This window comes from Dreissena polymorpha, chromosome 8, assembly GCF_020536995.1.
Source record: "Dreissena polymorpha isolate Duluth1 chromosome 8, UMN_Dpol_1.0, whole genome shotgun sequence".
Taxonomy (NCBI): Eukaryota; Metazoa; Mollusca; class Bivalvia; order Myida; family Dreissenidae; genus Dreissena; species Dreissena polymorpha.
This window is the reverse complement of record NC_068362.1, coordinates 67047198-67074988: the sequence shown is the minus strand read 5'-3', so window position 1 is coordinate 67074988 and position 27791 is coordinate 67047198. Positions and strand designations below refer to the sequence as shown.

Here is a 27791-nt window from a genome sequence, read left to right as displayed (position 1 = left end):
CGTCATGACAGCTATCAAATTAAAATGAAGTCAATAATTTTAATTATTATTTATTTATCAAGAACTGTGAAGAGGAAAGCTACTGGGGCTCGTCAGAGCCTAGCTTGAGGTACAAGAAAAATCAACAAGTGACTAAGCTGTTTTTATTCTTTCCAACCATTCATCATTTATACTTAAGCAATAATGCAAACAATACAAACAATTAATATAGAAATACAGTTCATAAACTCTCAAAAGTTAATCATAGTTAAAACAAGGTTTCGAAAACAATTATACACTTTCATGTCTAAACTTGGTCAACAGTTTGTGTTCAGTATGAGGCAAATGCCTGTATAAAGCACTAGGATAAACAAACACCCATAATCACATAATTGAATTCGCTAACAAACTTCACTTTCACAAAACAAATAATTAAGAACTCACTTTCATTGTATTATTCACTTAAGTCTAATAAAAGACACTTAAAGAAAACAAACAGTTTAAATTCATTTCTTCGGCTTTGATTAATCACTTATAACTTGCGTTAATCACAACACACTAAGTCACTTTAATTAAAAGACTAGCTGAGATTTGTCATTTAATGAATTCACTATGTTCACTCCTCACTTATTAAAAACACTTACTTTTGTTGCATAAATTCACCAAGTCCTGTTCTTTATTAAATCACTAACTCAATATTTTCACTAAGAGAAAAAATATACTAATCAATTTGCCTTAGTTATCAATTAGTTAATAATCGCACTTAATTAAAAGAACTAAACTAACTCCAATAACTTAACATTCCCAGTTAGTGAAACACAGTAAATCACTAATTCAAAATTTTCATTAAGAGACAAATAAGACTAAGTCACTTTTACTAAGTGAAAGTTCAACTTAGAACTTTAAACTCACCTCCATGATAAAACTAACAGTTGCTACACTAAACAGGTCTGGCAGGTTAGTAATTCACTAACCACAAAATTTCCATAAGTGGACTAACTCTTTCAACTTAGAGCCAGGGGTTCTAACATTAGTCTTTCACTTGTATGCCCAGATGTTTCAAGTGATTAGTTCTTATGGAAAAGGCCAACAATGTGCCAGTCCCCTGATTCTGAGGTGTAGCTGGCAACCTAGGTAAACATCCAATCAAATGAGAGCACTGCTATTCTTAGTATCCAGGTAAAGATAAACACTGGTCAAAAGAGATGCAGCACTGACCACTGATGTAAACTATCAGCATCCACACTTACAGAGAGTTTAAAGCATTTATTTCATTTCTTAAGAATTATCATACAATGAAAATATTCCTTATCTATCATTAATGAATTTATACGTTATTAAGTATCATTAATGAATTTATAAGTTATTAAAAATTGTAATTTAAAGAATCATTATTGTAAGAATAAAAACAAAATAAACAATTACAAGGCAGGCGTTACAATACATATAAAGAAAACTGCCCCACCCCTGGCGGCCATGTTTTTTCACTGATCACGACTATTTTCAAACTCGTCCGAGCCATCCACATAAATAATGTTTTGACAAAATTGCATGATGATTAGGCAAAAAATGTAAGTGTTCATAAGCTTTTTACTATATAAATATACGGAAAAAGACCCCCCACTGGCGACCATGTTGTTTTAAGGATCCGAACCATTTTCGAACTCAACTGTCGTATCCATAAAACAAATGTTCTGACCAAATTTCATGCAGATTGGGCAACAAATGTGTTTTCAAGACTGTTCACATGTTTTCACTTTATACATATACAGAAAAGTGCCCCACCCCCTGGGAGCCATGTTTTTCCACCCATCATGACCATTTTCGAACTCGTCCGAGATATTTATAAAATCGATGTTTAGACAAGTTTTTATAATAATTAGGCTAAAATGTGACTTCTAGAGTGTTCACAAGCTTTTTTTACTATATGGTATATATGATATACTATAAGAAAAATGACCCCCCCCCCCCCCCCCCCTAGTGGCCATGTTTTTTACCGATCCAAACCATTTTCAAACCCAACCGTCATATCCAGAAACACATGTTCTGACCAAATTTCATGAAGATTGGACCAAAAATGTGACTTCTGTAGTGTTCACATGTTTTCACTATATCCATATAGAGAAAACTGCCCCGCCGGCCATGTTTTTTCACCGATCTGGACCATTTTCGAACTCGTCCGAGATATCAATAAAACCAATGTTTTGACTAAGTTTCATGATGATTGGGCAAAAATGGTGACTTCTAGAGTGTTCACAAGGTTTCTCTTTAGCCATATAAGGAATACTGCCCCGCCCCCTGGCGGCCATGTTTTTCAACGGACCGGAACCATTTTTAATCTCAACCAACATATCATTAAGACAAACATTTTGATAAAAGTTACATGAAGATTGGGCATGAAATGTGACATCTACATTGTTCAGAAGGTTTTTCTTTTTTTGACCTAGTGACCTAGTTTTTGGCCCAGCATGACCAAGTTTCGAACTCAGTCGATGTATCAATGGGACAAATGTTCTGACCAAGTGTCATGAAGATCATACAATAAATGTGACCTCTAGAGTGTTCACAAGGCAAAATGTTGAAATGTTGACGGCGCACGAAGGACAAAAGGCGATCACAAAAGCTCACCATTAGCACGTTGTGCTCAGGTGAGCTAAAAAAAGGCCGAAATAGTCCCAAATATACAAACAAGAAATGAAGATAAAGGCCGAAAAAGTCCCAAAAATGTAAACAAAAAGTTAAAATGTGCAGCTGTGTGTAATGAAATAAAATTGCACAGCTTTATATAAGCTTGTCTGTGAATGAGTATGTTACCCTCAATTCCAAATCTGACAATGATAATAGAAAGAAATAATAGTTTAAAAAATCCAGGACATACACCGGCATTCTGGTCGGAATGTATATATAAATATATGCTACATAATAAGTGGTACATAATATAAAAACAAATTGAAAAAATAGATATACAACTATGTTACATAAAAATATGCAAAGAAGGTAGAAAAGTTACATTATTCAAGATAATGATTATAATAACAAATGTGAACAATGATGAAAAAACAGGTATGATTACCATTAAAATTTATAAAGAAAGACGGTGCATTTAACTTGTGTTTCATTTATGTCATGATAGAAATATCAACGGAATGCACAGGCTAACTATCAGCGAAGTTCAATATTATATCACAACTGATTGAATGTGTTATTTCTGTTATCTTATTAGCGAGGTGATAATTAACTCGCCTCCGATAGAAAGCGAAAATCTGAATACCCGCAGCACGCCATCTGATTTCCCGCTGCGCACACGCGTCAATATGATATAGATGCTTTTGCTACATGTATCATATCTGGTTTTGTCAAGTGAATAAACATTCAAAACATAAATAATTACAAAACTCATAGAAAATATAATAGTAATAGATGAATCATATACAAGTATATGAATGCTTTATTAACACATTAACATTTAAGCGATGCAAAAAAAACAACCATACCGATGACAGATTTACCCTTTAATGCGTAAATATGGCGGATTTGGGTACTAGGCAGGCGTACTCAATATTAACGCATTGTGTACACACCGGTCTTACTGACAATAACGTAGTGACGTCACCATCTATGTATAGAATGAATATTAACGATGAATTGGGGGGGATTTCGGTAATTACGGGGATTTCGGTATTTCTACACACCGGTAAACAGCGATGTAAATAAACGGATTGTTTGTAAACAAAATTGACTTGGAAGACACTGTATTTTGAGCTCAAAACAAGTTGTATTGCTCATTTTTATGGTAATGTCAAATAGCATATATATATATATATATATATATATATATATATATATATATATATATATATATATATATATATATATATATATATATATTGTTTTTTGATAACCTTTATAAATAAAATATGCAAAAATATTTTAAAAAATCGGTAATAATTACGGATCATCACCTTTTATGAGCCTTTAAGAATAACATGAAATCGACGTTATTGTTTATGTTGTAATGACTTTGATTTAGAAGATGACAAAATTTTTATATGTAAATACAGCTGTTACAATTATTGGAGACAATATATTGTATATTTACCCATCTGTTTATAAATAAATACTGTATGTATATACATTAATCGAGTTTTTGTTATAAGAAATACGATCCTAAATAATATACTTGAATAATCTATTATCGCATCGATATAACTTACGTGTTCTTGTCGTCGATTGCGTTAATTTGTATTTACGTTCTTTTCAACACTTGTGTGTTATTTATTAATTAGTTTTAATACATATTCACGTAACATAAGTGTTATTTAAAGCCCCATTAATAAAATTTAAAAAATCGTACAAACACGTCACTGTTTATTAAAATGTCTTAGGTACTAAACATGTTTCGGCCATAGCCTTCATCAGTAGAACATTATTATAAACAAATACAAAGGAAGTGTCGTCAACGTCATACAATAACGTAACGTCGTTTGGCGGAAAAATATATAGTACATAATATTACATAATACATAATACAAAGATGGATCATTGATGATACAACAGTCTATTAGTAATAATATAATTTATAAAAAAACATAGTAATAGACAAACATCAAATGTATATGTAAATTATGTTTATATTCAATATGTCATACAGCAGTTGTTTTTTTAATACTTTTTTTTATTAATTAAAGCCCCACTAACACGCAAAATTAACGAATATTTCCCTAAACTAAGTTAATTCATACAAAATCAGTGTTCCTTGTACCAAAATCCCAAATTTCAACGGTAGATGTGGTCTAGAAACATATATTTAACGAGATACAAAATGCTCGTTATCATTTTGTGTGTGTGTCATGTGAATTTCCCGCAACGATGACCGAACACTTACGAGCGAACGCGAGATTTGCTTCGGGCATCGTCGTAAGCACGACGTACCGGTAGTTCTCATGATAATCATTCTTCTTTATAATCGGTGCTCAAGCGAGGACGTCCTGCCTTTAGCGAATCGGCAAGAAAAAAAACACAGCGTGCACACATGAAAGTGTGTGCGGGGCAATAAATAACTGTGTTTATGGATATTTGATCTTTTATCTTTAATTTGTAGCGCACTTGCCTGTGCTTTCTATTAGGTCCGCGCGTTCGCTCGTAAATGCTCGGATATCGTCGCGGGAAATTAAATGACATTTTTAAATATGTCAACAAATTAACCCTTCTTTAAAAGAATATAGAACGCGATTTCCATAATTGATTCGTTTATGGAAAAGTTTGCACATCGCAATTCGAGCTGAATTCATTTTGACATAATCATTACATAAAGGAACCTTTCGCGTGTCTTAACTAATTATTTTACAGTATTTTATTGTTACATGCCATTTGAATTTGAAATTATTTGTGTATAGATTTATCACATTCTGTGTCTGTGTTTGCTTCTTTTAATTGTATACCATTATGTTTCAGCTAAACATTTCGAATTCTGTAACTGAAATCCACCACGTGAATCGATGTGATAAACCATGTATCTTATATCATATTAATATATATTAATCTAATTCTAATATACATACATGTACCTGGATAAACGTACAAAAGACGCGAAGCATGATTGGACGAGCGGAATAAAAGATGCATCATCCTTTTAAAAAAATACTCAACGCGAATCGGATAGTTAAGTAAAACGACTACATAATGGACGATGGTGAACGACAAAAATAGTATTTGGTGTTACCGTCCTACCCCGGTAAAATTGTCTCCTCGAATTTACATCGATATCTCAAATGGTCCCGAAAACTTAACAGTCCGCTGATTTCCGCTGAAAATTCTCACCCTGTCATTGGCAAGACTTGCCTCAAATATAACCCTAAATAAGGTAACCATAGGGGCAAATGTTCTGAACAAGTTTCATGATGAATTGCTAAATAAAAATTTCGTTTAGTGTTTAGTACAAGGTTTCACTACATCCATATAAGGAAAGTTACCCCGCCATCAGTGCAGCCATGTTTTTCAACGAAAAAAACCCAGCTTCGAACGACATATCAATTGAACAAATATCTTTACAAATTGTATTATGATTAAACCAAAAACGTTAATTATAAGTGTTCACAAAATTTAATTTATGCAATATGCTGGAAAGGAAAGTGTTTTTCAACGGACCGGAGCATTGTTAAACTTGTTTTAATGAACATTGGCCAAATAATGTGACTTTTTTCACAACGTTTCACAAAAGCATTATGAGGAAAAACACCCCTCCACAGGAAGGCAATGTTTTAACAACTGACCAGAATAAGTATTTTAAATCGGCTACATACAAAAGACCACCGCGCCCCATAACGGCCATGCTTTTCAAAAGACCGGAGAGATATGTTTAAGAACCATGACGAGTTGGTGAAAATGCTACTTCGAGCGTGCCCAGCGGATTTGTTCTTCAATTTCACGAAGGGACTAAGCTATACATAATCCTGTTCAAAATCCGGCCGAGATATAAATATAATAAAAGCTATGATCACATTTCATGAAGATTTTACAACATAGTTGGGCTTTCACAGGGCAAAAGTTGACGACGCACGCCCGAAGCCAAACAACGGACAAATGGCGAGCAGAAAAGACAATCATTAATAAGTTGTGCCCATTTGTGATAAAAGAAAATATGCTTACCGTAACAATAACATAAACAGTCAACAAAAAGAGGTTACAACTGTTATAATATTTTTTAAAGCATAGTTAGGGTTTGTTAATATTTCGAATATTTGTAAAATAACCCTTTATTCACACAGCATAGTAATACCATGCCACAAGCTCAATACAAGAGGGCATGCAAGGCTCAAAGTCGCTCACCTGAGATTCAAAGGAACTGACCTGTTCTGTGCAGTCCAAGATGTCATTAGAACAAATGTTCTTACCAACTTTCATGAAATGTCAACACCCTGGCGGCAATGTTTTTCAACAGACTGGATACATGTTCGTACACATCCAAAATATCATTAAAACAAATATTCTGACTAAGTTTCATGTAGATTGGAAAAAAATGTGACTTAAAGAGTGTTAACAAGTTTTTACAATAGCCATAGAAGAAAAAATGCCCCGCCCCCTGGCGGCCATGTTTTTCAACCAACTGGACCAATTGTTCAACTCGTCCAAAATATCATTAGAACAATTTTTTCAACCAACCGTAACTATTTTTCAACTCATCTAAGATTTCAATGGGACAAATATTCTGACAAAGTTTCATGATGGTCTGACAATAAATGTGGCATCTAGAGCGGTGCGATGTTTTTTACCAACCCGAACAATTTTCAAACTTGTTCAAGATATCATTAGGACAAATCTTTTGACTAAGTTTCATGATGATCGGACAATAAATGTGGCCTCTACAGTGTTAACAAGATTTTACTATAGCCATATTAGGACAAATGCCCCGCTGTCAATAAAACAATTGTTCTAACCAAGTTTCATGTAGAATGAACAACAAATGGCCATGTTTTTCAACCATCTGGCATCATTTTCGAACTCATCCAGGATATTATTGGGTTGAACCTTCTGACGAAGTTTAATGGAGATTAGACAATAAATGTGGCCTCTAGAGTGTTTACAAGGTTTTACTATAGCCATATTTAGCCATATAAGGAAAATGCTACGGCCCTTGGCAGTCGTGTTTTTCAAGGATACGTAACTATTTACTAACTCATCCAAGATATCATTGAGACCAATCTTCTGACCAACTTGTATGAAGATTGGACAATTAATGTAGCCTCTATGGTGTAAACAAGGCAAATGTTGACGCAGCACAACGGACAAAAGGCGATCACAAAAGCACATTGTGCTCAGGTGAGCTAAACATGTATGATTAAAAAAAGCGAATATTTCAAAAGACGAAATATAGAAAACATAATGAATACTTCTTTTTTCATGAAAAATGTGATCAAGTATATAGAGATGTCTTATATTTGACATCTGGTCATGAATCGATATGTTTATCTTTGTCCAAGGGAATAAGTTGTTGCTAAAAGACACTCCAGATCAAATTGCTTCAAACTTTGGCCAGTACATGCGAGACATTTTCATGATAAAGACTATGTCTGGACCTTGCAATATAACATCAACCGGGCATTGCAAATGATTCTGACTCTGATTATGATTATTGTCAATATATTAAATGCTGGTCACATCCGTTAATTTGATCTTGGATTGTTACATTTATATTACCTTAAACTAGAGTTGTGCACATGAAACTTTGATAAATCATGCATAAAACTACAAGGCGTTTGACTATTAATTAATCTTTGTCAAAAGATATGCATCTGGCAATGTTTTGTTCTTGCCAACAGTGATTATAAAACCTTTTATATAATGCCATTGACCTTATTTCATGTTTTCTAAACTATGCACCAAGAGGCCTGGTTGTTACACTTAACTGTCATGCTCATAATGTCCACCAAGTTATTTTAAAATCTATCTTGGCTTAACAAAGTTATCTGGAAACAATTTTGGTGTTGGTCCTACAAGCAACACTCTGGTCAAATAAAATGTACGCTCAAAAGTGTTTAATTAAATGAGACCTTGCATTCAAACAAGAAGTTAAAATATCATGGGAACACTCTTCTCACCTTTAAACACTTTAAGAAAAGGTTGTACCATGTTTTCATGCAAGAGAACAATTGATATATAATTAATTAAACGATTGTTTTTCCCAAACCGGTTTACTGCTCTGAAGATTTCTTGGGCGCAATGTTCAGCAGTCAGGTTTCCGACTCCTGAAAAATGGTTTATAAATACAAGATTAAGCATAATCACTATCAGACAAAATATGGCTAAGATTAGTAGCTTACAATTATTGGTAAACATGGCAATGCCAAGAATCCATTTTCACAACATATCACAGTATATGAGCTTAAATACCGGTGCACACCCAAGCTTGGTGGCAACATGTAATAAATTTTGTTAGTAACATTAACCTTGATCTTCGTCCGTCTGGCATTAAATGCGATTCCAGCCCACCCTAAAACGGCATTTTGTTTCACAAAATCATTTTTAACATTTTTATGATAGATGTACCTGTTCCAATTGCTGGGATGGCTACACTGTTGAGTCCATGTGATTCTGCAGTTACTAAGCAATTGAAAACAGCCTCTTCCAACTGATTAAGGCGTTTAACACAAACTTGATCGAAATTGGGAATGCCGACGTGAATAACATTCTTACATTTAAGGTTTCCACTAGCTGTTACACGACACTGTGTAACGTCAATTTTTCCCTGTTTATCCATTTCTCTGCACGAGTCCTCATACAAAACTCCTCCCTTTTCTAGAAGGCTATACGCTACACCAAACGTTTTAAGTATGTATCGATGTGTTGGTGAGATAATGCAATCGTTAGTACTATCCGTTATGTCCCCCTGACAAACTGAAACTGATATATCTCCAAAGCAAAACTCCACCGATTCCTTGAGATTGTCTTTGTTGTTTTTGTCCACTGCAGCCTTGTTTTCTTTCTGGTAAGGATTGTCGTATTTCATTTTGGGCAATGCATCCTGTGGAAAGTTAGGAAAGTCAGACATTAAATACGTTTCAAAGGATTCCATGTCTTGGAGTCCACCACCAACAATGAATATTGTTTTATCCGACGAAACGTGCAGTTTGTATGTCTTTTGAACGGCTAAAATCCATTTCTCAAGGTCACCGTGGTCTTTTAAATACTTGATAATCGCCTCGTTTATAACTGCTGTTACTTCCTACAAATAAAAAAAAGTCAATAATCATTCTAACCAAAAACTTAAAATGGTATATACTTTTCTGCAAAAAGCCTTTTCTATTGAAGCCAATCTTAAACTTCTATTCCATGTGCATGTATTTGTAAATAAAACAAACAACAATACTATCAACCTCTATAGAATTGACAGCAAGAACAACATGCACACCTTAAATTTTATTCTTGAGTATGTTCCAACAAAATCATATGAAATAAAAACAAGGGCTGTTTGTAAAACATGCATGCCCCACATATGGGCTGTCAGTTGTAGTGGCAGCCATTGTGTGAATACGTTTTTTGTCACTGTGACCTTGACCTTTGACGTAATGTAATTTATTATCCGGAAACCATTGTACTATTTCGAGTCACTGTGACCTTGACCTTTGACCTAGTGACCTGAAAATCAATAGGGGTCATCTGCCAGTCATGATCAAGGGGGAGTGAGAGGGGGGTATAATGTGGGGTGTGGTAATTTATAAGATGTTTAAAAAAAAATTATTTTTTTTGGGGGGGGGGGGGGGTGGGGGGGGTAGGGGGGTTGGGGATAAGAGGGGGTAATAATGTGGGGTGTGGTTATTTATTAGATGTTTAAAAAAAAATTGGGGGGATGGGGGGTGGGGGGAAGGGGGGAGTGAGAGGGGGTATAATGTGGGGTGTGGTAATTTATTAGATGTTAAAAAAAATTGGGGGGGCGGTGGGGGGGGGTGGGGGGGTAGTGAGGGGTGAGAGCGGGTATAATGTGGGGTGTGGTAATTTATAAGATGTTTAAAAAAAAATAATTGGGGGGTGTTGGGGGGGTGGGGGGGGAGTGGGGGTGAGAGGGGGTAATTATGTGGGGTGGGGTAATTTATGAGATGTTTAAAAAAAATAAAATTGGGGGGAAGTGGGGGCGGGGGGGAGTGGGGGGGGGGAAGTGGGGGGGGGTAGGGGGAGTGAGAGGGAAGTATAATGTGGGGTGTGGTAATTTATTAGATGTTTAAAAAAAAATTGAGGGGGGGTGGTGGGGTGGGGGGGGTAGGGGGTAGGGGGGATGAGAGGGGGATATTATGTGGGGTGTGGTAATTTATAAGATCAGAGCTACAGATAAGCTGCGTATTTGCGTAAATACGCAATCAAAAAGAGTCGGATACGCAATTTTTTCAAAATCTGTGCGTACTGATACGCAAAACAAATCGCCGATACCCAATTCGAGCCGCCTTATATGCGTAATGAAAAATCCCGTTTTGTTTTGGCCGTTTTGACTCGATTCTTAATCGACAAGCGCTTGTTTTATCTGGTAACGTATTTACCAATCGTTTAGATGATAACACGTGCGATTCAAACAAAATGGCATCTCGAAGCAGACGAAAAGTTCCGCAAAAAATACAAAAAAAACAACATATAGATTCCTGTGTCGTGGTAAATAAATCCAAATCTAAAACAATTGCAAAGGGTATAGTTAATGACATTATTGATATGTTTTATTTTTTTGGCAATGCAACCGGACTCTGATGGCTGTCAGAAAATAAAAAAAAATTGAGTTGAAACCCGTGTTACTATTATTATATTTAATTTTGGTTTATGGCATTTTCGGTCAAAATACACTATATTATACTATTCAAACACCATTCCAGCCCCCTATGATGGGGTGTGTTGTGTTTCCAAAACGAAAGTACTGGCCCATATTGGAACAAAAACAAGTAGAAACACATTCGATGAGTAGGTTGAGAAATTCCATTGGCTTCAGATTGTTGAATCTGGTAGCAGAAAGATGGAACAACCTATACTACTGCAATTGAATACATAACAGTGACTTTATGTAGGTACGGTTATGAGATGCTTTATTCATGTTTTATTGCAATTACCCAATTCAGTTGTTTGTTTTGGTACAAATACCCAATTATTTTTTATATGAGCGGGTATCATACTTTTGGATACCCAATCACGTTTTCCATTACCCAATTCATTCTTATTTTGAAGGGTATTACCCAATTACCCCAAAAAGCTTATCTGTAGCTCTGTATAAGATGTTTAAAAAAAAAATTGGGAGGGGTGGGGGGGTGGGGGATGGGGGGTAGGGGGGTTGGGGGACGAGAGGGGGTAATAATGTGGGGTGGGGTAATTTATTAGATGCTTAAAAAAAAGATTGGGGGGGATGGGGGGGTGGGTAGGGGGGGGGGTAGGGGGGGGGGGGGGTAGGGGGGAGTGAGAGGGGGTATAATGTGGGGTGTGGTAATTTATTAGATGTTTAAAAAAAATTGGGGGTGGGGGGGTAGGGGGGTAGGGGGGAGTGAGAGGGGGGGGTATAATGTGGGTTGGGTTATTTATTAGATGTTTAAAAAAAATGGGGGGGGTGGGGGTAGGGGGGGTGGGGGGGGAGGGGGGTGAGAGGGGGGTTTAATGTGGGGTGTGGTAATTTATTACATGAAAAAATGATCTCACACTGACATGAACACATTTCCTCTATTTATAAAACATGAAATTTAAACTTATTGCATTTGTTTCCCCTGTATATAACAAAGATATAATAGTGTATTACCTCCCCTGTCCTGCTTATATTTATATTAATCAACAAAATTAAACATTAACACAATATTTAATATACAAAATATACAAAAAATCTCATACCCCGGTATTCTGATAATATTTTTACTGATCCACTGTATTTTACTAAAAGGATGATGTTTCATTGGACTGATAATTATAGATTTAGGATTACACACCAGTTGCTTCAGTAATATTGTTCAGAGTTTGCCCTGTTGGCCGCGTATGCATTCTTGAGTTATCATTCAAAAACCATTTTACTATTTCGAGTCACTGTGACCTTGACCTTTGACCTAGTGATTTCAAAATCAATAGGGGTCATCTGCAAGTCATGATCAATGTACCTATGAAGTTTCATGATCCTAGGCCCAAGCGTTCTTGAGTTATCATCTGACAACCACCTGGTGGACGGACCGACAGACCGACCGACATACTGACATGAGCAAAGCAATATACCCCCTCTTCTTCGAAGGGGGGCATAAAAATATACATACATTTGGTTTTAAAAACTTTAACTTGTGTATCTTTAATTTTACCTCATGGTGATATTCACATGTCTCATCGTGATTAACAACGTCGTAATCATCTAAACTACAATCCGGTCCAATTCTGCAAAAAGTATTAAAACTAGAAATAGCACTTAAATCAAATCATACCACAGCAAACTGCTGCTAAATGGTGATCTAGTTCTTTACCCAGTTTATCCAACTTTGAATCATCCTCATATATTGTCAATACAACTTTCCTTTTTAATTCATCAACACTGAATAAAATATGAAAATTGAATCATGAATGTGGTTTTTTGAGCTTATTGGGTGGTAACAATCGTTTTATTTGTTACAATTTAATCAGGAAACCTAGTGTTTGATCATCAGTTGATCCATATTTAATATTGGCCTAGATAAACATTCAGACAAATTTTAATCACGACTGATGCATCCAAGGCCTTTGATTGTACTTACAAGGTTGTTCTATTTGATTATCAGGTTACATAATTTTTTAATACACTTGACAAAGATTCAAATTGACCCAAATATTATATTATGACTCTGAAATGCTGACCCGAATTCACATTTTGATACTACAGTGATCTCAGCTGGGGGATTTGCAATAATGAAACAAGTTAACAGTGTGACCAAACAATGAAACAGTGAATTTGCTATACAGCAACCAGCCCTTGAATATACATAAACACATACAAAATGCATATAGGTATAATATATAATACCAAATACCAAAACCTGACAACCTTTGGTTTTAGAAATAGGTAAGTTATTTGTATATTAATGTATATTCTATGCCAAGTGAGCCCTGTGGCAAGGTCAGTGTTGATAAGAGGTGAAAAATTGGCGGCTAAATATGCAGAAAAGGCTCCGGAAACAGAACATAGACAGATGGACAGTTCAACTGCTATAAGCCACCCTACTGAATATGAAGCTTGGGTATTGATTCCTAGAAGAACAAGCAAATTTATTCAAATTGATATCCCCTGCTTATGGATGGGTGCAAATCCCTTGATATACGGTTTATTCTGAGATGTAGCCTAGAAAAGTTATTTCATACAAAAAAAAACAAAGGGCAATAACTCTTATTTAAGAAAGTGTACGGTGTTGGATTTTGTGAAGGGCACTTTTTTCCCATTGATATCTACCCACCCATTAAGTTTCATGTTGAAATCTTCTTTTGTATCTGAGATTTAGACTTGAAAAAAGTTACATCATAAAAACAAAACAAAGGACAATAACTCTCTATTAAGAAAGTGAATGGTAATGGTTCTTAAGCATGACACTACTCCTGATTGGTAAACAAAAATACAAAGGGCAATGACACTTATTTTCAAAAGTGCAGGGTTGTGGTTCTTGTGCAGGTCAATTCTCCTAATTGATATCTATACACAAATTAAGTTTTATGTTGATATCTTACATAGTTTCTGAGGTATAGCCCTGAAATTGTTTGTGACAGACAGACAGACTGACAGACAACGCCAATTTTATATCCCTCTGCCTTTTGCGTAGATAAAAAGCTATTTACCACCACTACATCAGGCAAGCTTTGGCATTTTAAATGTAGATATAACCCAGTCTGTTATACAGATCTTTGCTAAAGTGTTGCTTAAATGCATTTTAAACTCTTTATAATAATTTTAAAAAAATTTACTAAGTCAGGAGTGTACTTTTTGTTTTACGAACATAAGTTTAACAATTTAGTACCCAATGCAAGCATCAACAAAGCACTATACATCAACCTAAACAAAGATTAACAATGCAACAAACAAGCAAAAATTTCAGTTGAAATTATTATGTTTGAATATTTACTTTAAATCTTACCCTAGGTCTGGATTGACCAAACTAGCATAATGTTGAACTGTATCTGTGTGTACCTTTTCCATAGCACACACCCTATAAGCTACATCAACATTATTCGATTCTGTTTGTGTCCATCTAGCCATTCCAGCTGAAATTAAAATCAGCGGTAAAATTTTTAGAAACTTAAAGAAAACACCATGGTTTATTCTCATTTAGGGCACTTTTAACAAGGGCAAAGGAGTGCAGCAAAATTCTCAAGTACTCACAAGAACAGTAAAATTCCAGTAACTGTACTTAGTCTTTGTATTATACAATTTACAACACAATGTATAATTGCCACAAACCAAATAAATAGAGAATACATGGTTGGTGCCAAGATGCAGACAGTTTATCTGATTAGGCTTAGAAAAGAAAATAGGGCTCGCCCTATTTTTCTTTTTCGAGGCAAACCTGATAAATTTTCTCCATCTCAGCACAAACAATGTATTTGATGTATCCTGCTTCATGTTATTTTATGCCGTTGACACATTTTATCAAAGACAAATGATTAATTGACATAACAAAATAATTATTCTGGTTGGGCCTCCTACATGTTCACGCCCAAATAACTACCGATTAAGTCAGGTAAAAAATAGTTCCACATTAAACTGTTCCTTTTAATACTTTTTTATTGAAAATATGAGAAGAAACAAAAAACAATCAAGAATGTGATATGTTTCTTGTATAAATTAAAAAACAAGAGATGTGTTTGTCAGAAACATAATACCCCCAACTGCACCACTTTGAAGCCATATATTTGACCTATGACCTTGAAGGATGACCTTGACCTTTCAACACTCAAAATGTGCAGCTCCATGAGATACACATGCATGCCAAATATCAAGTTGCTATTTTCAACATTGCAAATGTTATGATCACTGTAAAGTTTTTGGACAGACACACAGACAGAAAGGCCAACAAGAGCACCCATAACGGGTGCCAACGCTCGACTGCGTGTGCAGTTTTGAACAAGAGCACTGCCTTGTGGGTGAAGACCGCTAATCTATTTTTCTTTTTAAAGGTGTTGGGACCTATCTCAATCTCATTCACAAAGGAAGGAGGGGTGGAGTGGAGAAGGATGTATAGTGTGGGGGTGTGGTCATTTATTACATTATCTTCCAAAAATGCAAAACAAATTGCAAAAACAATATTCAAAAATAAAATCATAAACAAAACATTTGTGTTTTTTAACAATGTTTGAAAAAAACAAGAGATGTGTTCGTAAGATACACAATGCCCCTATTGCGCCGCTTTAATTTATTTTTTTTCCCTTTGACCTTGAAGGATGACCATTACCTTGAACTTCCACCACTCAAAATGTGCAGCTTCATGAGGACGCCGCTTTGAGATTTTGTAAAAAAAAATACCTTTGACCTTGAAGGTTGACCTTGACCTTGAAGGATGACTTTGACCTTGAACTTCCACCACTCAAAATTCGCAGCTTAATAAGATGCCGCTTTGAAATAATTTTTTTGACCTTTGAACTTGAAGGATGACCTTGACCTTGAAGGATGACCTTAACCTTTGAACTTCCACCACTAAAAATGTGCAACTTCATGATAACGCCGCTTTGAAATTATTATTTTTTTACCTTTGACCTTGAAGGATGACCTTGACCTTAAGAATGACCTTGACCTTGCCCTTCCACCACTCAAATGTGCAGCTTCATGAGAATGCCGCTTTGAAATTTTGTAAAAAAAAATTACCTTTGACCTTGAAGGATGACATTGACCTTGAAGGATGACCTTGACCCTGAACTTCCACCACTCGAAATGTACAGTTTCATGAAAACGCCACTTTGAAATTATTTTTTTTTTACCTTGAAGGATGACCTTGACCTTGAACTTCCACCACTCAAAATGTGCAGCTTCATGATAACGCCGCTTTGAATTTTTTATATTTTTTTTATCTTTGACCTTGAAGGATGACCATGACCTTGAAGAATGTTCTTGACCTTGAACTTCGACCACTCAAAATGTGCAGCTTCATGAGAAAGCCGCTTTGAATTTTATAAAAAAAAAATACTTTTGACCTCGAAGGATGACCTTGACCTTAAAGAATGACCTTGACCTTCCACCACTCAAAATGTGCAGCTTTATGAGAATGCCGCTTTGAATTTTTTATATTTTTTTTTTTACCTTGAAGGATGACCTTGACCACCACTCAAAATGTACAGCATCATGAGATACACATGCATGCCAAATATCAAGTTGCTATCTTCAATATTAAAAAAGCTATGGCCAATTTTAAAGTTTTCGGAAGGACAGACGCCATATATTTGACATTTGACCTTAAAGGATTACCTTGACCTTCACCTTTCACCACTGAAAGTGTTCAGCTGCATAAGATACACATGCATGCCAAATATCAAGTTGCTATCTTCAATATTGAAAAAGTTATAGCCAATGTTCAAGTTTTCGGAAGAACAGACGCCATAAATTTGACCTTGAAGGATGACCTTGACCTTACACCACTCAAAATGTGCAGCTCCATGAGATACACATGCGTGCCAAATATCAAGTTCCTATCTTCAATAGTGAAAAAATTATGGTCAATCTTAAAGTTTTTTCGGACAGACGGACAGAATGACTGACATACTGACGGACAGTTCAACTGCTGTATGACACCCTCCCGGGGGAAATAAAATTAATTTTGGGGGGCGGGAGGTATAGTTTGAGGGTGTGGTGGTCATTTATTAGATGATCTTTAAAAAAAAAAAATGGGGGGGATTGAGGGGGGGGGGAATTCCAGGCGGGGGGGGGGGGGGGGGGGGGGGGTAGGGGCGTGGGGGATGGTTTGGGTGGAGTCTATTGTGGTATGTCAGGTAAGAGTTGTTTTGTCAAAGTATCATCAAATCTAATCGTAAATAAAGAAGTTATGGCAATTTTAGCAAAATTTAATAATTTGACCTTGAGAGTCAAATTCAAAGGTCATGGTAAAATTCAACTTGCCAGGTACAGTACCCTCATGATAGCATGAAAGTATTTGAAGTTTGAAAGCAATAGCCTTGATACTTTAGAAGTAAAGTGGATCTAAACGCAAAACGTAACCATATATTCAAAGTCAAAAAAGGGCCATAATTCCATAAAAATGACAACCAGAGTTATGCAACTTGTCCTTTACTGTCCCCTTATGATAGTTTGCGAGTGTTCAAAGTATGAAAGCAATATCTATGATACTTTAGGGGTAAAGTGGACCAAAACACAAAACTTAACCAAATTTTCAAGTATAAAGGGCCCATTATTCCGTAAAAATGACAGTCAGAGTAAATAACTTTGCCTGCACAGTCCCCTTACGATAGTTAATAAGTGTTGCAAGTATGAAAGCAATAGCTTTGATACTTTAGGAAAAAAGTGGACCTAAACACAAAACTTAACCAAAATTTCAATTTTCTAAGTATAAAAAGGGCAAATAATTCTGTCAAAATGCCAGTCAGAGTTACATAACTTTGCCTGCACAGTCCCCTTATGATAATTAGTAAGTATTGCAAGTACGAAAGCAATAGCTTTAATACTTAAGGAATAAAATGGACCTAAGCACAAAACTTAACCAAAATTTTCAATTTCCTAAGAATAAAAAGGGCACATAATTCTGTCAAAATGCAAGCCAGCGTTATCTAACTTTGCCTGCCCAGTCCCCTCATGATAGTAAGTAAGTGTACCAAGTTTGAATGCAATAGAATTGATACTTTATGAGAAAAGTGGACCTAAACGCAAAACTTAACCGGACGCCGACGCCAAGAAGATGACAATAGCTCATAATTTATTTTCAAAAAATAGATGAGCTAATAAATTAAATCTGATTTTTTTTTAGAGGTCACAAAGACCTTGATCTTTGACCTAGTGACCCAAAAAATGGGTGTGGCATGTATAACTCATCAAGGTGCATCTACATATTTAGTTTCAAAGTTGTACGTGGAAGCACTTCAATTTTAGAGCAAAATGTCAAATTTTTTAGCACAACGCCTGCGGACGACACGACTAGCTGGCTATGACAATACCTCGGGTTTTCTCCGAAAACGCCAAGCTAAAAACAATAAACCCCAGATCATTCGATCTGGGGGCATAAAAATGCAACAGCAAAACAAAAACTCAATTTTGTTCACAGGCACTCGGCATTAGTTACTACCCCTTCCTCTCCCCCCCCCCCCAGCTGCTACCCCCCTCCTAAAACTCTCAATATTGTCCATTTGTTATTTACATTCTAATTAAAAATGTATTCTTCCCACTTGGTACTCTTCATTCTTAGTGAATCTAACACTGATGGTACATTACAACATTTACATTCTTAGTTATATACTTCACACTTAAAACTTTAATAATTCAAACACAATTTTAGGACACTCCTATCTCCATTCTGAAAATACAACTCTTCATACTATATACAGCCCATGTAAAGAGTTGTAATACTCTTTTATAAAAGATGTAAGAAGAAATATACCCTTTGCGTTAAATGTCATATAAAGCATTGAGACATTTAATATAAAAAAGAAGCCTCTTTGACTTTTGGTTTGTAAAATGATTAACAGCGTTTTCGACTTTATTTGAATATATTCGATTGAAATGATGTGCCCTTAATTTTTTGTAAACACGCTATACTGATGACAACTACATAAAGTTACTCATCAAACATGCAATTAATGAAGCAAACAGTTTCAATGGAGAGGATTAACAGATCCAACCTGTTAAGCACTTGATCTAAATATGCAGCAGGCACAGCCTATGATATAATTATCATTATATGTTTAAAGCTCTTTCACCTGGGTATCATATCATTTAAGAGATAGGTGAACATGTGTCAAGGGATGAAGGAGAGTTTTGCAAATGGTTGCATATATGCCTTCCAAGTTTTCATTATAATCATATTAAGAGATATCCCCAAGCCTTTTGACAGACATCACACAATACATCAAAGAAAAGCTATCTGATGAACTTTTGTAAGACAACCACACAATGCAATATGAAATATGTATGGTATTTGATAAAACCTAGCAGCTTTAAACACTCATTGTCATTTCTTGATTTAATGATTCAATGTCGGATTTTCAACCCCAGGGACGTGTTTTAAAATGTTTGTAGAGGACCACTATACAAAGTGTTTAACACCAAATATTTAAACTCTTAGCCTTATTCATTTAAAGGAACCAATAGCCACACAGTATGACACACAACACTCTTAATTGACAAGACCCTCAATTACATAAACACAAAAAATCATAAAACTGAACTAAGCGACTAGGAATGGCAAAGGCAACCGATTTTGGGGAAAATGGGGCCTTCAAGTTGTTGAATATAAGTCTATATAAATCACGTATCCCTGGAGCATATTAACCAGTTTTAACCAGGGGCATGATTTGAACAAACTCAGTAGGTGATCCATTAAACCCCTGACCATTGCCCCTTTCAGCTTCAGATTAAATTTTAAAGTTTTAATTTTAAAAATATATGTTCACCTCAGGTGACTTCAGATGAAGCATACCTTAAACATATAAACAACTGTGAAAGAGGATCAAAGATTTATCACTCAAGGACCATTTCAGTTAAGTAATAATAAATACTGCCCAATCGTTAAGGATATGTTGTTTGAATGAAAAGTTTATGGACAACTAACAACTGATGTTGGAAAAAAGGGGGTCCCAAAAGCTCACCATCTGCATTAAATGCAAAGGCGAGCTAAAAACAATAAAGGTGGAATGAAATATGAGTTTTGTTATTGTCTAAGAGACATCATACTCACGAAAATAGGAATTTGTAGCAAGAAGCTGTTTGCATGTTTCAATGAAGAGGACATCAGGTACCAGAATGGTTACTCTTCGTAAATATTCTGCCTTTCCAATAACTCTTGACACATGATCTGCAACTGCTAAACACTCTTGTTTCAAGATGCCTGATGCTTCTGAAATTAAAGAAACTGTTATGTTCATGTATTTTTATATTAAATAAACAAAGTGCATACTTATGGAAGTAAATTGCAATTTGTCAATGGCATATATATGTTCACATTATATGTTAAACATGATGTCACATTTATGCTTATTAGAACAAATGCCATTTTAAAATAACTTCAAATATATTTAATTGAATTTGGCTTTCAAACCTCAAACTGTGATACAAATAGTGCTTAATACTATTGTCCTTATTAGTTTACAAAAAAACATTACAATTAACATAACAGTATTACGATGTTAAGGTTTACAAATACTTTAACTGATAGATTTTGGCAATGTTGTATGCTTTGCTCATCAAATACCAATTGCAACAATATAATATTTTCTATGTGATAAATGTGCATTAAGACTTTTAAGTAATGTTTAATCATATAAAAACATAAATTATTTGTGTACTTATCAGTTAAAACAATTACTTTGGACTCATGGAACTAGCATAACACACGGTTGAGAACAAATCATGTCAGTAAGTAAAACACTTGACAAAAAACTCTGATATTTGAACTTCTTTGATGGATATGCATACAAGCAATTGTTTTGCAGGTAAATAGGTTATATAAATATACTAATACATACTCTGTTTTCCATTTGCAAACATAAATGCAACATCTGTAACAGTTGCTTTTACACACTCATCTATAGCATCTTCAGTTTTGGAGTATTTTGAAGTGAAGTTTAAGCCTGAACCTCTATCAAGACATACTTCTAAAAAAAAATGTGTGTCAAAATGAAGTTGCTTACATTGTGTTATGTCTGACAATATCACCGCAAATTGATTTGCAGTTGAATTTTAACTTTGTCACAAAAGTGACTTCATTTCCCACTGCTTTCTCACAAGTATCATGGTATCCATGTCCATGCCTTAGTTACAGGACACATAACAAAGGAATAAGTAGATCATGAACATTTTGCCATGCATATTTTCTCTTCAAGACAATGACATATTGAAATTTAACATTCAATCCCTAGAGAAATGTAGCAGTAGCTCCACAAACTTACAGTACTCATGAATATGCCCAGGTTCAAAGACATATTCCTCAGGCATTTATTGTTAACTGCATGTGAAAATGGTGCCTTGCACATCTACACCCCATGATGATGACACATTTAATCGCATGAGAAATGTTAAAGAAGGTCCATACACAATCTTTGCCTTCAGCCATAAAAAAATGGTTCAAGGGCACATTAATCAGGAACATGCTAATTGGGCATGAACAATATCTTACAATTCTACTCTTCATGTTTGTAACATATTTTATAAATTTAAAAATAGTTACTTGAGAAATTCCTGAAGGGTTCTCACTTCAAACTTATAACATTAAATGCATAAAAGCAACCGAATGCACACCCAACCGACCAACAGAATGATTCCAAGTAAATCCACCCCAAACTTTGTTTGTGGGGGGTATACAAATATTTATTTAAAAGATTTATTTTAAAACCATGAAAAGCAAAATACTATTACTTGATCCAAAATCATGAGCAAAAAAAGAAATTTTATTGTAAATGTTGACCATAAACTTAAGGAAATCATATAATTAATACATACCCTTCCCAATTCCTGAAGAAACATGGAATACAACAGTTGACAGAGGCAGGTGTTTCATAACAGCTGTAGATGTCACCATTAAGACAACTTTTGTGGACAGTTTTGCAAACATACTTGAGTGAATCTCTTTGTAAACACCAGGAAAATCTTCAGAAAATGGGAGAAAATAACACTCAACAATTTTAACACCATAGCACAAATGTATTTTTCATTTTTTCAATAGTAGAATTTATTAACAAAGGTATAATCATGAAATTCATATTGCAATTATCTATGACAATGTGTCTTGACTTTGTTGCTTGAGACCCATCTGTACATAGTAATTCATAGAGGGGGTAAACAAAAAACCAAATTCTCAGGTCAAACAAGATGTGTTTGTGAAACACAATGTCCCCCTATATGATGTTTGACATTGTAGGATGACCTTGACCTTGTGAAGGATGACCTTGACCTTGACCTTTCACCACTCAAAATGTGCAGCTCCATGAGATACACATGCATGCCAAATATCAAGTTGCTATCTTCAATATTGCAAAAGTATTAATAAAATAAGCGATTTGGGCCACATATATTTGACCTCTGACCTTGACCTTGACCTTTCACCACTCAAAATGAGCAGCTCCATGAGATGCACATGCATGCCAAATATCAAGTTGCTATCTTCAATATTGCAAAAGTATTCATAAAATGAGCCATTTTGGCCACATATAATTGACCTCTGACCTTGAAGGATGACCTTGACCTTGACCTTTCACCACTCAAAATGTGCAGCTCCATGAGATACACATGCATGCCAAATATCAAGTTGCTATCTTCAATATTGCAAAAGTATTCATTAAATGAGCGATTTTGGCCACATATATTTGACCTCTGACCTTGAAGGATGACCTTGACCTTGACCTTTCACCACTCAAAATGTGCAGCTTCATGAGATACACATGCATGCCAAATATGAAGTTGCTATCTTCAATATAGCAAAAGTTATTGCAAAATGTTAAAGTTGGCGCAAACAGACAGACCAACAGACAGACCAACAGACCAACAGACAGACCAACAGACAGGGCAAAAACAATATGTCCCCCACTACTATAGTGGGGGACATAAAAAATACCCGCGGATCCGGGTCAAAGTTTTTGCTAATGATACCAGTTCAGGTTGCTAGCTACAAAGTACAAGATTACATGTTGAACGGGTTGTCAAATATTCTCCTTTAGGCATGTGAAGTAACATCCCTTATCATTTAAAGCAGTGTTGTTTTTGCAAATAGTCATAAATATATACAAAGAGGGCCTGAAAGGCCCAAAGTCGCTCACCTGAGATCAAAAGAAATGACCTGTTCTTTGCAGCCCAAGATATCAATTGAACAAATGTTCTAACCAAGTTTCATGAAGAATGAACAATAAATGGCCTCCTGGTACCATGTTTTTCAACAGACTGGAACCATTTTTGAACTTGTCCAAGATATTATTGGGACAAATCTTCTGACAAAGTTTCATAAAGATCCAACAATAAATGTGGCCTCTACAGTGATAACCAGGCAAATATTAATGACGCACAACGGAAGACAGACAATTGACAACAGTTGATCACAAAAGTTCACCATGAGCAAAAAATATTATGCTCATAAAGATTGTCACCATGTGTGAAGATCAGCAAGTGCCATTCAGATTGAACTAAAAATGTGACTAAAAGTATTCACAATGTTTCACTATAAACAACTGTTGTAGTGCGGTCTCCTTCGCTTACGCAAGTGAACTGGTCACGGGACGGTTACGAGTTATGTAAATTTGTGAGCACTTATGTAATACGGAAATATTTATCGAGTCTAATTAAAGGACGCTAAATTTCCACTCAGGATGACACCACTGACTGGTTGTAATTCAATTAACTAAAGGCGTCCAGTCAGATACGCTTGAATACTCTCAAAGAATTAATCTATGAGTGAAAACCAAAGCAGCTTTAACAAAAATAACTTTTATTCTAAGAACTAGGAAAATGAAGAACAATGACAGAGATTAAGGACAGGTACAAGCAAAGTCTAAAGAATCTAAGCATCGTTAAAAATGAACAAATACAGCAAATACCTTAATGAATGTAAAAAGAAGCCCGTTTAAACTATTACTCTTATATAAAAGAAGGTGTAATATCTCAAACCGTCATTGTTATGAATATTAGACCGGTTATATTAACCATTTTTATACCTTTTCTGTACATATTGTATCATATAACAGAAGGGAATAGTAACATTATATACTGTGAACTCATTACAATCCAATATTGAGTAAGGAGATTATTCATATCCATGTCTATTCATATCTATGTTTTCAGTAAAATACACTCATATGAATGTTTTCAGTAAAATATAAATATAAACTGGAAAAGTGATTCCTTTTAAAGTCTCTTTATCAATTAATTAATAGCTCTACTGTTATTTTTCAGTCAGATTCAAATTTTATGCTTTATTCATAAATACATTTGCATACAATTATTATAATATAAAACTGCAAATATGTATTGTGTTATTGATTATTAATTCATATGTAGCTAAATTGTAATTTACAAAATAAAAATAATTATGACCTGATTACTTTCTTAGGAATATATAGTGAATAATTCAACATTTTGTGCAAGTAGATTATCCTTTAACATGTAATTTGTTTCATTCTCATCAGATTATTTGCAAATGAATAATATCATGATCTCAGAAAATTAAAACACTAAACAGCACATTTCATCTTTCTTATCAGTTATAATCTCACAAGCAGATAACAAATTACTCTGCTCCCCAGTGTTTTATTGCCAAGGGATTAATTATGGATTTCTCCCTTCATGATAAGGTGTTAGGTGAAAATGCTGCCTTACCCTAGTAATATAACTCTGTGGAACTCTGTAGGGGTTTTCTCAAAGATGGCTTATCAGTAATAGTTCCCATTATAGATTAATTTGCTACAAACTGATAACAAATGTGACAAAACAATAAGTACAGATTTACACAAGAAATTACAACATAGCCAAAAATGTCATTATACTAGAAAAATATGCAATTTGAAGTATTTACCCTTTAAGTGTTTTGAAATCAAGGGGTTTAACAAATTCCAGAGGTGAACTAAATGAGTCAGCAGGTTAAACAAGGGAGTTAACTATTAGAAAGTATGTACAGAAAGTATGTACAGGTTATCTTTCTTTAACATTATGGCTTATCACAACTAGACTGTTCACATGTTTTCACTATATACATATAGAGATTTTAGAGAAAACTGCCCCACCCCCTGGCGACCATATTTTTTCACCGATCTGGACATTTTCAAACTCGTCCGAGATATCAATATAACCAATGTTTTCACCAACTTTCATGATGATTGGGCAAAAATTGTGACTTCTAGAGTGTTAACAAGGTTTCTCTATAGCCAAATAAGGAAAACTGCCCCCCCCCGGCAGCCATGTTATTCAACTGACCAGAACCATTTTGGAACTCAACTCTCCTATCAAGGAAACAAATGTTCTGACTAAATTTCATGAAAATTGGGCCAAAAATGTGATTTCTAGAGTGTTCACATGTTTTCACTATAAACATATAGAGAAAAATGCCCCGCCCACTGGCGGCCATGTTTTTTCACCGATCTGGACCATTTTCGAACACTTCAGAGATGTCAATTAAACAAATGTTTTCACCAACTTTCATGATGATTGGGCAAACATTGTCACTTCTAGAGTGTTTACAAGGTTTCTCTATAGCCAAATAAGGAATTTCTGCCCCCCCGGCAGCCATGTTATTCAACTAACTGGAACCATTTTCGAACTCAACTCTCCTATCAAGAAAACAAATGTTCTGACCAAATTTCATGAAAATTGGGCCAAAAAATGTGACTTCTAGAGTGTTCACACGTTTTCACTTATACATATAGAGAAAAATGCACCGCCCACTGGCGGCCATGTTTTTTCACCGATATGGACATTTTCCAACTAGTCCGAGATATCAATAAAACCAATGTTTGACCAACTTTCATGATGATTGGGCAAAAAATGTGACTTCTAGAGTGTTTACAAGGTTTCTCCATAGCCAAATAAGGAAAACAGCCCCCCCCCCCCCCCTGGCGGCATGTTATTCAACTGACCGGAACAATTTTCGAACTCAACTCTCATATACAGGAAAAAAATGTTCTGACCGAATTTCATGAAAATTGGGCCAAAAATGTGACTTCTAGAGTGTTCACATGTTTTCACTTATACATATAGAGAAAAATGCACCGCCCACTGGCGGCCATGTTTTTTCACCGATCTGGACATTTTCCAACTAGTCCGAGATATCAATAAAACCAATGTTTGACCAACTTTCATGATGATTGGGCAAAAAAATGTGACTTCTAGAGTGTTTACAAGGTTTCTCCATAGCCAAATAAGGAAAACAGCCCCCCCCCCTGACGGCATGTTATTCAACTGACCGGAACATATAAAGGAAAAAAATGTTCTGACTGAATTTCATGAAAATTGGGCCAAAAATGTGACTTCTAGAGTGTTTACATGTTTTCACTATATACATAGGTTAAACAAGGGAGTTAACTATTAGAAAGTATGTACAGAAAGTATGTACAGGTTATCTTTCTTTAACATTATGGCTTATCACAACTAGACTGTTCACATGTTTTCACTATATACATATAGAGATTTTAGAGAAAACTGCCCCACCCCCTGGCAGCCATGCTTTTTCACCGATCTGGACCATTTTCGAACTCGTCCGAGATATCAATAGAACCAAAGTTTTGACCAACTTTCATGATGATAAGCAAAAATTGTGACTTCTAGAGTGTTTACAAGGTTTCTCTATAGCCAAATAAGGAAAACTGCCCCCTCCCCCGGCAGCCATGTTGTTCAACTGACAGGAACCATTTAGGAACTCAACTCTCATATCAAAGAAACAAATGTTTTGACCAAATTTCATGAAATTTTGCCCAAATTGTGACTTCTAGAGTGTTCACATGTTTTCACTATAAACAAATAAAGAGAAAATTGTGACTTCTAGAGCGTTTACAAGGTTTCTCTATAGCCAAAAAAGGAAAACTGCCCGGCCCACTGGCGGCCATGTTTTTCAATGGACCGGACCCACTTTTGAACTCAACCAATATATCATTAAGACAAACATTTTGACAAAGTTACATGAAGATTGGGCATGAAATGTGACTTCTACATTGTTTACAAGTTTGTTTGTTTTTTGACCTAGTGACCTGTTTTTGACCCGGCACGACCCAGTTTCACTCTCGACCGATATTTCATTGGGACAAAGCTTCTGACCAAGTTTCATGAAGATCGGACAATAAATGTGGCCTCTAGAGTGTTTACGAACAAATGTTGACGGACGGACAGACGACGGACAAAGACCGGTCACAAAAGCTCACCTGAGCAATCAGGTGAGCTAAAAAAAAACTGACGTTCAGTTTGAATCATTGGTATCCTTTATAAAGATGGCTTTTTTTAATGGATTGACACCATATCACACTTAAGGGACAGACTTCACTAGAACATATTCTTATAAATTTTCATTAAGATTGCTCCTATATGTAACTTTGAAACTGATAACAAGCTTTTTCTTTAACTTGTCCTAATGCATTTGTTTATTTTACCCTCTTTTGAACCCAGTCAAAAGATTATAAGTATAAAATGTTCTAACAAAGTTTCATTAAGATAAGACAATAAATGTGGACCATAGAGTGTT

The 27791-nt window shown here is 35.3% G+C and overlaps 2 protein-coding genes and 1 long non-coding RNA gene across 5 annotated transcripts in view; all 3 read right to left on the bottom strand.

The window, feature by feature from the left end:
• Positions 1–27791, bottom strand: part of LOC127841515 (uncharacterized) — a 186309-nt gene that overhangs the window by 16448 nt on the left and 142070 nt on the right. The gene's annotated exons all lie outside the window — the stretch shown is intronic.
• On the bottom strand, positions 130–3791 carry LOC127841529 (uncharacterized). Its single transcript, XR_008031053.1, has 2 exons — positions 1789–3791; positions 130–1476 (listed from the first exon to the last, which is right to left on the bottom strand). It is a non-coding gene; the product is annotated as an uncharacterized LOC127841529 (long non-coding RNA).
• The window catches only part of LOC127841514 (uncharacterized), a 78531-nt gene continuing 54602 nt past the window's right edge, over positions 3863–27791 (bottom strand). For 2 of the 3 annotated variants that reach the window (XM_052370385.1, XM_052370387.1), the window contains 7 exons: positions 22082–22228; positions 21109–21237; positions 20322–20480; positions 14568–14694; positions 12777–12849; positions 9025–9700; positions 3863–8723 (listed from right to left, as the gene is read on the bottom strand). In XM_052370385.1, the coding sequence (XP_052226345.1) occupies positions 8548–8723; positions 9025–9700; positions 12777–12849; positions 14568–14694; positions 20322–20480; positions 21109–21237; positions 22082–22228 (1487 nt within the window). In that variant the 3' untranslated portion in view covers positions 3863–8547. The remainder of the gene's footprint in view (positions 8724–9024; positions 9701–12776; positions 12850–14567; positions 14695–20321; positions 20481–21108; positions 21238–22081; positions 22229–27791) is intronic. The other variant, XM_052370386.1, reaches the window with a different exon arrangement.